This window comes from Hippopotamus amphibius, chromosome 4 (assembly GCF_030028045.1).
Source record: "Hippopotamus amphibius kiboko isolate mHipAmp2 chromosome 4, mHipAmp2.hap2, whole genome shotgun sequence".
Taxonomy (NCBI): Eukaryota; Metazoa; Chordata; class Mammalia; order Artiodactyla; family Hippopotamidae; genus Hippopotamus; species Hippopotamus amphibius.
The window spans coordinates 6114263-6124792 of record NC_080189.1 but is presented as its reverse complement, the minus strand read 5'-3'; the positions used below and the strand labels follow the sequence as shown (position 1 = coordinate 6124792).

General features: G+C 58.4%; 1 protein-coding gene across 8 annotated transcripts; it reads right to left on the bottom strand.

Annotated features, from left to right (window-relative positions):
- Positions 1–77: 77 nt before the first annotated feature.
- ATG9B (autophagy related 9B) lies at positions 78–9416 on the bottom strand. 8 transcript variants are annotated; one of them, XM_057730441.1, is made up of 14 exons: positions 8620–9415; positions 8431–8474; positions 8219–8283; positions 7889–8050; positions 6420–6561; positions 4113–4867; positions 3800–3953; positions 3432–3611; positions 2499–2735; positions 2190–2323; positions 1917–2013; positions 1248–1371; positions 1020–1161; positions 78–862 (listed from the first exon to the last, which is right to left on the bottom strand). In XM_057730441.1, the coding sequence occupies exons 1-13, from the start codon at positions 9167–9169 to the stop codon at positions 1034–1036; spliced, it is 2772 nt and encodes a 923-aa protein (XP_057586424.1). In that variant the 5' UTR covers positions 9170–9415; the 3' UTR covers positions 78–862; positions 1020–1033. The 8 variants fall into 8 exon arrangements, with proteins under 8 accessions (XP_057586424.1, XP_057586430.1, XP_057586425.1 ...); XM_057730447.1 differs by having other exon boundaries at positions 78–1161; positions 8620–8764; positions 9167–9175; XM_057730442.1 differs by having other exon boundaries at positions 78–1161; positions 2190–2272; positions 8620–9416.
- Between the last annotated feature and the right edge of the window lie 1114 nt (positions 9417–10530).

Genomic DNA, 10530 nt, shown 5'->3' with positions numbered 1-10530 from the left:
AAATCATTCAAATATTTATTACTGAAGATTTACCATAAGAGACTGGACCAGAGGGTATGACAACTACCAAGATGCCTAACCCAGTGCTGTCGATTACAGTTACAGAATGAACGACAAGCTTCGTCTTTTAACTTGTGCAGAGGGTGTGGGGGTGGGAATTCCGGGATGGGAGTCCTGTCCCGCACACTCCTCCCTGACCCAGCCCTTGAGAACCGGGCTTTCCAGTCAATCCCAGGCAGTTCTGTGTTGCTCCCCTGATCTTGATTGAGAAGCAGGTTCAGCCCTCAGCTGCCAGGAGTGGGGATTCCAGGACTAAGGTCACAAAGATGTGCAGCACAGCCATGAGCAACCTTTACTGACTGTTTCAGATGGGATGAGGCGCCACACCCACTTCCTCAGACGTCACACTAATGTGAACTCCAGAAACATCAGGCCTCTCTGGTCTTTCCACTCACAGTTCCATGCCCTTCCACAAGTCCCACCAGAACCTAAAGGCCAAAGGAGTCTGAAGAACCTACTGCCTTTCAAGTCCAGTCCTTCGTGGCCCCCTGTGTGTAGCCTGGCCTCCACCTTGGCCCTGCCCTCCAGCTTGAGGTCTCTTGGTAACTTCTTGCCAGGAAACCACTCCAGGACAGATAGTCGTCCCTTAGCCCCTCCATGTGGGGACTGTCTCTAAGACATGTTGCCCGATGTGCCTTGGGCATCTCCTCTCCTACCCTTTCTCTGCTCTCTGGGGCGAGTTTGTCACTGACTCCCAAGTCCTCCCAACTAAAGCACCCATGGGGGTCTTTAAAGAGGGCTCAGTGTGCCCTTCCACTCCACCTCGTCCAATCTCCTGTGGCTGGAGAAGAAGCCAGGGAACCTGGGGGAGGAAAAGCTCTTGGCAAGCAGTCCAGGAGTTCAGGTTCCAGAGATGACCATCCCCCTCACCCCAAATTCCCACCACTACTCCCATCCCTCCAAGTCTGACTCCACCCAATGTCCTACTCATGCCCCCACCCCAGTGAGACATGACCGACCCCAAGGAGCCCTCTCAGTCAGTGCTAGTGGCCTGGCCAGGCTCCTTCTGGGTGTCTGTGGGCTCCTGAAACCCTCCAGGGAACACATTCTGGGTCCTCTGGGTTCTCCACTGCTGTCTGGGGCTGGAGGCAGGACTGGAGCCTGGTGAGAAAAGCCTTTAGCTGGGCAGTGCCAAGATGCCTGTGGTTCACCCAGGGTCTGTCCCCTGCACGCCCCCACCGCCTCACCATCACTGGACCACGATGGCTTCTCCTCATCCGGTGAGAGTGTCTGTGGGGGGCTGGACCAGGGCCGGGACAGGGAGGAGGCTGAAGCCTCGCCCCACAGTTCCTGCTGCTGCTGCTCATGCAGCTACATGGAAGGGAGAAGAGTGAAGGGCTCCTTTCTGCCCCACAGCAGCGTGAGGCCCAGCCCCCGCGCTGGGTGCAGAGGGTGTTGAAACCTCCTCCCCCACCCTCAGGTGAGAGCCTGTCTCTGCCTGTGCGGGGCTGTGGTTGCGTAGGAGTTTAGTTGCCTCACTCAAAGCAGAGCTGGGTTCCACCCCCAGCTCCATCGCTTGCCACCTGTGACCTGGAGCTAGTCACTTCACGTCCCCGAGACTTCGTGCCCTCATTTGTCAAATGACAACGACTAGCCAGTGGGTGGGGCTATTATGAGGATTACATGAGAGGCGTGCAGACCCCCATGTCCTCACCCAGTGTCTCTTGGGCACGAAAGCTGCCACCTTTGGCTTTCTGCCCCCTTGCCCTCCCTTTGCCTTGTCACCAACAAGGAGCACTCCTTAGTTCCCCTCATCCTCGTCTCAAATGCATTCTTTCCTGTTGGGCAACTCCTTACACTCCAGCCCCTCCACACTCTCCATTTTGTTCAGGTGCTTTTTGGCATCCCCTACTCACCTGGTGCAGGTAGATGGCATGGAGACTCATCTCAGCAGACGCAAGCTCTGGGAGCTGGGCCAGCTTCTGGCCCCTCGTGCCTCCTGGGGACACACAGCTAGAACAGAGGGCACAGCAGATCAAAAAGACATGTAACCCCCAACCCCACATTCCCCAGGGAGGGCCAGGCTTCATCTCCCTTCCTGATCACTGCCCCCAGTGCCCCTTCACCCTTCTCCTGGAGGATCAGCCCCACCACCCCTGCTCCCCGCGTCTCAGGCCCCCACCCCTCACCTTGAGTCCTGGGTCATTCGGGAAATGGAGGCCAGGAGGCTGGCAGTGGCTGCAGCTGGGCAGGGCGCTGTGGGGCTCAGGTCCTGCGGGGGCAGGAGGGGCTGCACCAGGAGGTTGGCCAGGAAGGCCTCCGGCTGGGAGCAGAGGAAGAGAGGGTCAGAAGAGAGGACAGAAGGGGAGGGAGGAGGTCTGAGGAAGGCAGGAGAGCAGGCTGGACGAGGGACGGGGTTAATACAAAGGTGAGGCAGAGGGAGGGGCGGGGAGGGGCCGGGTGGTGAGGGCAGAAGGGCAGGCCAGGCTTCAACTCACCAGGGGGGAGGAAGAGTTGCTGAGGATCCCAGGGGTGGGGGGGCTGTGCACGGAGATAGCACCCCAGGCGGCCGCATCTTGTTGCACCCGGCCTCGAAGGTGCCCCAGGAACTTGGAGCTGTGGCCTGGGGGGCGCCATTGTGGGTGAACGAGGGAGAACCTCATCAAGGAGAGTTCAGTCTTCCCGTCCTCCGCGCGCTGCGACAGTGAGGCCTCTGTCTGTCCCTCTGAGAGCCACTGAAAGCAAGGACAGTCCTTCAGGTGCTGCCAAGGGCACTTTTTTTTTTGGCCAGGCCACAAGGCTTGTGGGATCTCAGTTCCCCAGCCAGGGATTGAACCCGGGCCCCAGCAGTGAAAGCGCCGAATCCTAACCACTGGACCGCCAGGGAACTCCCGTGAACACCACTTTTACAGCTGCAGTGGGTGCCTCGTGGGGTAGGCAGGACAGGAAACACTAGCCCCCCATTCTTTCTTTCCAGGTGAAAGGATGGAGGCCACAATGGGGACTAGCTCAAGGTCACCCAAAAACACAGCCGCACAGCAGGACCTGGGCCCAGACCCAGCACTAGGATACGGCGTGGGCTCAGTGTTTTGCCAACCTGGGCACACTGGATACCAGGGATGGCGGGACCACAGCCCCTCCACTGACCAAGCCGTTTCTCATCTTCGCTTCCGTGTGCAAATATTATGACGTGCTGGGAACTCTGTCGGGGCTCTCCACATGTCACCTCATGTAATCCTCATAATAGCCCGGCCACTGGCTAGTCACTGTCCTCATTTGACAAATGAGGGCCCTAAGGGGAAGTGAAGTGACTAGCTCAAGGTCACAGGTGGCCAACAATGGAGCTGGGGGTGGAACCCAGCTCTGCTTTGAGCGAGGCCAGCAAACTCCTAGGCAACCACGACCCCGCACAGGCAGGGACAGGCTCTCACCTGAGGGTGGCCGTGACGCTTCACATCCATAAGGGCAAAGGAACAGATGTCCCCCACCCCGGCCACATCCACAGTGAAGTGACGAAAAAAGTCAATAATCTCCAAGGCGCGGGGGCGAAACCAGAAGAGCAGAAACAGTGGAGTGAGGAGAGGGGACAGGAGCTCCTCCGTGAGGGAGACCTGGGGAAGCAGGGGGGAGGCTGAGACGGGGTTGCTAAGGGCAACCAAACTCTCCAGGCAGGAAACCTCCAACCCCGTCCCTCCCGACCCCCGGGGGCGGGGCAGCCCCAGGCCGTGCGTCCCGGCCCTCTCCCAGACCCCGGGGCGGCCAAGCCTCCTCGCAGCCCCGCTTCGGGCGCGACCCTCACCACTCGGTACTGCAACAGGCGCGCCATCTGCCGGTGAGCGCGGGTCCTGCCGGCAGGGCCGGTCTCCTCCGGGAGGTAGTGCATATGGGCCAGGGCCGCCTGCAGCAGCAGCTGCGGGGAACGACCTTGGCCCCGCTCATCCGGAATGAAAGCCCTAGAGGGGGGGATCGGGGTGGAGAAGGGGCCTGCGGGTCAGAGCACGTGCGGGTGGGAGGCAGGGCTGGGGGGCACTCGAGATGGGAGGGATAGGGATGCGCGGGAGGCTCAGCCCCGGGTCAGAGGAATGCCCCCTCCCCGACATCTCCCATCGCACCTGGCCACGGTGGCCAGGATCCCGAGCGCGGTCATGGCGGTGAGCACGTGCTCCACGGCGAGCACGTCCTCGTCGTAGACGGTGAGCGCGAGCAGCGCGGCGAAGAGCGCGCCGGCGAAGAAGACGAGCTGGCGGGCCAGCAGCGCGAGCAGGGGCGCGGGGGGCGCGGCGGCGCGCAGGAAGGCGGCGGCGGGGCGGTAGGCGCGGGCCAGGCGCGCGCGCAGCTCGTGCGGCAGCTCGTTGAAGTGGCGCAGCTGCAGGCGGGCCAGGCGGGACCAGCGGCGCGTCCCCAGCGCCCCGGGCTCGCGCCGCAGCAGCGCCGCGTGGCTGTAGAAGGCGTGCAGCACCTGCCAGGCCAGCACCAGAGGGCTCAGCGCCAGGTTCACGGCCGCCAGCAGCAGCACCGTGCGCCGCCAGCGCGCGGCCAGGGCGGCCCGCCGATCGCTGCGCTTGTAGGCGTCGGGCAGCTCCCAGCCGCCGCGGAAGAGCGAGAAGGGCCCGCGATAGAGGAGCAGGTCGACGTTGAGCGCCAGGCCGCCGCTGAGGAAGGCCGCACCGCCTCCCCAGGGCAGCGCGCAGCGGGCCGGCAGCAGGCCCTTGTTGGCCAGCGCCACCTGGTAGTTGGTGTAGCGCAGGATGCGGTGGTGGACGTCCAGCTCCGTCAGCGGCCTCGGCTGCACGCACAGCCCCCCGCTCCTCTGCAGCGCCAGGAGGCGGGACTGCACCTCTGCCCAGGGCACCGAGCTGAGCTCCGCCTGCGGAGAGGGGACGGCTGAGCGCCACCGACCAAGATTCCTCTCCTCGGTGATACCCAAACTCCCCCGAGGCCAGAGTTACATCTCTCCGTGCCCCTCCCCGCCGTCCTCACCCAGTGTTTTTCGGGCACGAAACCTGCCACCTTTCGCTTTCTGCCCCCTTGCCCTCCCTTCACCTTGTCACCAACAAGGGGGACCTCTTACTTCCTCTCATCCTCCTCTGAACTGTGTTCCTCAGGCCCCTGCCCGTCCTGAAGCCATGGGTCGTGTGCTTCCCAGGCACACCTCATAAACTAAACTCCACAGGTATTTGAGCTCAGCTCCTTAAGAGCAGATTTTCCTGACACCCTGCGCCCCCCACCCCCTTCCCTACAGCCCTACACGTACAAGGCATATCACAGCTGCAGGTAACAAGGAAATCTCTCTTTCCTGCTCCTAAGGTACCAGCCAACTGGGCCCAGAAGCCCCACAGACGTTTACCTCAGCATGCTCCGAGACACCCCCAGCCCAGCCCCAACACACTCCCTCAGATTAAGCTTCCTAAAACAATGGCTGTGAACCCATCTGCGGTGGGGGCTGTCAGGTCTCACTTTCAGCTCATCTGCAAACCTCATTTTAGCCCAGTTTCACCCAGCTTCCCCAGTCCAGCTTAGCCAAGTCCCTCCAGGCCAGCCTCTCCAGTCCATCCCAGGGTCTCCCCTTCCCCTGGAAGGAACAGGGGAAGAGGGGAAAGAAGGAAGGAGAGAGTCAGGCACCTCCTAGAGGAGCAGTGGTCCAGCTCCTCATTTTCCCTGCCTGCCTCCCCAGCCCTCTCGCCTCTCCTGTGCTGGAGCTTGTGCTCCCCTACTCAAGTGGGCTTTCGAGAATCTCCCCTTTGCTGCACAGGAGGGCTGTGTAGCAGGTTCTGGACTTCTGAGAGGAGCACGGAACGCTGGCCGCAGAAGGTAGCCTTTGCGCTGTGCCTTAAAAAAGAACTTAGGTACAGAGCCAGAAGGCGCGTGAACAAGATAGGGAGGAAAGAAAGAGCAAAGCGTGACCAGGGACAGTGAAGGGGCCCACGAAGTAGCTTCCTGCAAACAGGGGCCAGAAGGGGTGGGCTCCCCCGACAGGGCCCTGAATGCTCAGTTGCAGGCTGGTGGGTCAGTCCCCCTACTGCTGCCCAAAGATGCTCGTTGCTTCCCCTGCCCCCTTCCCGCATGGGGCTTGGAATGCCTCCCCACCTCCTATCCGTCTCAGCCCAATCCCAGTTCCTCCTGCTCTATAAAGCCAGATGACTGCCCTTCCTCTAAATACCTACTGTTTGGACCGTAAGCACGTGACCGTATATCATCTTCCATAACCATCTACATCAACGAAGCTCCACAACATTAAGGACCTTGTGTTCTAAGGGGTGGTACCCCACTTCCTAATAGTATTCGGGGCCAGGAGTAGGTGTCACTAAGGCCTTCTGCCCTCTTTCCAGTGGATCCCTCTGTCTGTACAGCCCGTCACTCCTCCCCATCCTCTACCCCCGGACACGGCACCCCCCCACAGACACGCTCACCCAACTCACCGGGGGGATGTGCAGAGCCTCCCTGTAAAACATCTGGATGTCCCAGTAGCTGAAGAGGTTGCAAACCGAACGAAGCAGCTGGAACAGCCCGAAGGCAGAAGCCAGGATCAGCAGGAAGACCAGCAGGGGGCTGGAGCTGATCCTGTGTGGGACGGGACAGACAGCAGAGAGAAGGTAGAGGCCCCACAGCGAGAAAGACCAGTCTTGGGAAGCGATGGGGGTCATGGAGAGGGGACCCAGCCAGACCAGTGGTTCTCAAAGTGGGGCCCTAGGGGTCCCCAGACCCTTACAAGTGTCTGCAAAGTCAAAACTTTTCAGGTAATATTAAGGTTTTCTGCCATTTTCATTCTCATTCTCCCAAGAGTATATAGTGGACTTTTCCAGAGGCAACGTGACAACACGTTCACAGTCAATGCAATGTACGCTTGCATGTTCTTAGGTTTTAAAGCTGTCCCCAGCGTTAATCTCTAATGAGGTAAATAGATAGGATTCTCACAAAACAAAAGCTCTTGGGGGACTTCCCTGGTGGTCCAGTCATTAAGAATCTGCCTTCCAATGCAAGGCAAGTGGGTTTGATCCCTGGTCAGGGAACTAAGATCCCACATGCCACGGGGTAGCTAAGCCTGTATGCTCTAGAGCCCAAGCACCACAACAAGAGGAGAAGCCTGCACACTGCAAGGAAGAGCCCTCATGCGGCAACTAAGACCAGACACAGCCAAATAAATAAATAAATAAAATATAGTAGCATAGACATATATATACACTACCAACTGTAAAATAGATAGCCAGTGGGAAGCTGCTGTATAACAAAGGGAGTTCAACTCGAGGATGGATGATGCCTTAGAGGACTGGGATGGGGAGGGTGGGGGGGAGTCAAGGGAGGGAGGGAATACGGGGATATGTGTATAAATACAGATGATTGAACTTGGTGTACCTCAAAAAAATAAATAAATAAATAAAGGGACTTCCTACATGGTGCAGTGGTTAAGAATCCGCCTGCCAATGCAGGGGACACAGGTTTGAGCCCTGGTCCGGGAAGATCCCACATGCCGTGGAGCAACGAAGCCCGTGCGCCACAACTATTGAGCCTGTGCTCTAGAGCCTGTGAGCCACAATTGAGCCCATGTGCCGCAACTACTGAAGCTCGCGAGCCTAGAACCCGTGCTCTGCAACAAGAGAAGCCACCACAATGAGGAGCCCACGCACCACAATGAAGAGTAGCCCCCTCCCCCCACCGCTCACCTTGACTAGAGAAAGCGTGTGTGCAGCAATGAAGACCCAACACAGCCAATTAATTTTTTTTAAAAAAACAAAAAACAAAAACTCTTGGGAATGGGTTCTCAACCAATTTTAAGTATTAACGGTGTCCTGAAACCAAAAACTTGGAGAATGGCTGATCTAGACCAAGGAACAAAAAAGGAGGGGAGGCTTTTGCCTCCCCCATCACCTCCCCCACCGCTGCCACTCACCGCTGGGCACACTGGGCTGAGGGTAGGATGGCATCCGACAAGGTCACTTTGCTGTGGAGGGGCCCAGGTCTCGTTCGGTTATTTGGTTGGTTGGCAAAGAGAACGTTGTAATCCACGCAGCGAAGAAGGAAGGTTGTGAAGGTAACGATGAAAATGAATTGTCTGGGGCAGGAGGGAGTGCAGTGATCAGGTCTGAGAGCTGGGTGGCTCTCCAGGACCGTGGGGGGTTAACCCATCCTGCTGAGCCCCTGGGTTGCCTGGGAAAGCCCTGGGGGACTAGAAGCAGCAGGCAGTACTGAGGAGGCAAGAAGAGCATCTCAAGCATCTCACCCCAGCTGGAAGACATCCTCCAGCAGGATACAGGCAAAGCCACTCCTCTGATGGTAGCTGTAGACGTGGCAGCGCTAAGAAATAAGCCTGAGGCATGATGGCCCTTTCCTGAGGACGCCTCCCCCTCAGCCCCCCCCCAAGTCCCCAACCTACTGCATCTCTGTCACCCTGCCTCCCGTGCCCCTTCTGCCAGTCCGAGCATAAAAGGATATCTTGGTGAAGAAGCTGTCCAGGTTCTGGATGTGGTGCCAGGAGCCTGGGCACAGAGGGGAGAGCGTTGGGACTTCGGCTCACCTGACTGATTCTCCATGCCCTCAAGCTGCTGCCGGAGGCCCAGCCTGGAGGTGCGGGGGGACTCTGGAGCCCCCAGGCCCTCCCCAGCCCCACACCCACCCGCTCACCTCGGAGCCCTTCAGGCACGTGAAGCAGGGGCTGCTGCTCCTCCCCATGGAGGGGTGAATCTTGGGACCCCTCGGGGTCACAGTCCTCCAGCCGCTCATAATCCTGCTCGGGGATCAGAGGGCCTATCCGCAGCCCAGGGGGGTCCTGGGGGCATCGGCGTGGGGGAGGGGGAGTCTCCGAGGCCAGGGGAGGGGCAGAGTGGGAATCCCAGGATGGGGGAGCAGAGAGGGGTGTCACCCCGGGCCAGGGCTTCGTTTCAGGGGTGGCTGGGGTGGGGAGGGCACTCTGGCAAGGCTGAGAAGCCCCCGGGGCCTGCGCCGCTGGGCAGAGGGGCCCTGGGCCTGAAGGAGGAGCTGAGGAAGGGGTGCTTCTTGTATGAGGAGCAGGGGACAGAGAGAAGATGGAGACCCTCCCTCCCCCAGGTCCCCGACACGGTGTAGGAGGAAGAGGAGGCAGTGGCATGGGGAGGAGGGGCACTGATCCAGGCCCCAGGTCTCCCCATCGCCCCAACCGCCCTCTGGTCCCCCCCCAGCCCATTCGCCTCACCATCGGGCCAGCGGCTTCTTCTGAAAGCTTGGAAGGATGGGAGCTGCTGCTGTTTCCACAGAGGTGTGTATTGCTGAGCAGGGACTTCAACAACCAGGACAAGTGACAACAACAGCTCAGTGACTCAGTTGGGGCAGGCCTCAGGCGTCCCAACTCGCAGTCACCAGTCCGACCACTCACACCCCTTCCAGGGCAACCTAAGGCCAAACCTCTCAGGGCCCCACATCCATGCCCGGCAGGGCTGCAGCTGGAGAGGCAGGAGCCAAAGAGCAGGAGACAGAAGGAGATCCCCACGGTCCCACCTTCAGACCCCCAGGGGATTTAAAGCGGAGGCCAAAGAGCAGCAGCCAATAACAAAGGCAAAAGGAATCCTACTAAGGATTATAGGTCTATGGGACCAAGATAGTGCATCTTTGCATCTTTGGTTTCTTAAGACCTTATCTCAAAACAAAAAAGAAAAACAACTTATCTCCCCTCCCTATATATACACACAAAGTGATCAACAGAGAAATGCTTTAAGACCAAAAACAAAAAGAAAAAAAGAACATGAAAAATGCTGCATGTTTTGTTTGTATGACCATGCTAAGGAAGGGAAAAGGGGAGACTATCTGACTCTGCAGCCAGGTTGGGGGAAAAGGAGGAGAGGACGGAAATAAAGAGAGGAGAGGCAATTCTTTTGGATATGAGATGGTTCTTGGAGCTTTTACAGTAGGAAAGTGAGGTTCCTTGGAAGTTCCATTATGTTTACTTATTTATCCTCTTGAAACACTCTCCACCAAGTTCTGATTCAGTTTTGGGGGCCCCCTGAGAAGCATCAGAGCTGGCTTAGCAGAGGGCAGCTGAAGGTCTGGAATTTGGAAGAGTAGGTAATTTGGGTGCCCCATGGATGAGCTGACTGAGTAGAGTTCCTTGTTGCCACCTCAACCAGGAGGTGGAGGCCCAGGCAGCTGGTTTGGTGGCTTGTCCAACACCATTCTTGAGGCTCCGAATCATCAGGTTTCCTACTGAGGCCCATTCCTGAGGTGCTGACTCAGCCACCCCGGTGTCAGGGCCTCCAGGGCTTAGGCCCGAGGGCTGATATAGGGACCAGTATCCAGGAAATGGAGAGAGAGGAACATAGTCCATCACACATTGCCCACTGGAGGAACTTAGAGGAGGAACCTGTGCTTTTTTCCTGGGAGCGAAACTATTATAGCAGCTCAGGACTTGCATAGTTTATCACCGACCAGGAGGAAGAGCTATGAAAACAAGACTTCTGGTGCCCAAAATGGAAACCCACACTGCAGGGGGGATAGGAAACTCCCATTATCTCTCTGAGACATCTGTGAAAATCAGTCATGTGGGCTTTCCTCTGGTCTCTCTCC

Bases quoted from the DNA above. Each gene is read 5' to 3' on its own strand.
- ATG9B (XM_057730441.1), bottom strand. From the start codon at position 9,169: ATGGTGAGGCGAATGGGCTGGGGGGGGACCAGAGGGCGGTTGGGGCGA. The intron at 8,475-8,619 runs GTGAGCGGGTGG...CTCTGTGCCCAG, and splicing joins CGTGCCTGAAGGGCTCCGAG to GCTCCTGGCACCACATCCAG. The intron at 1,372-1,916 runs GTGAGTAGGGGA...CCTTCCATGTAG, and splicing joins ATGCCATCTACCTGCACCAG to CTGCATGAGCAGCAGCAGCA.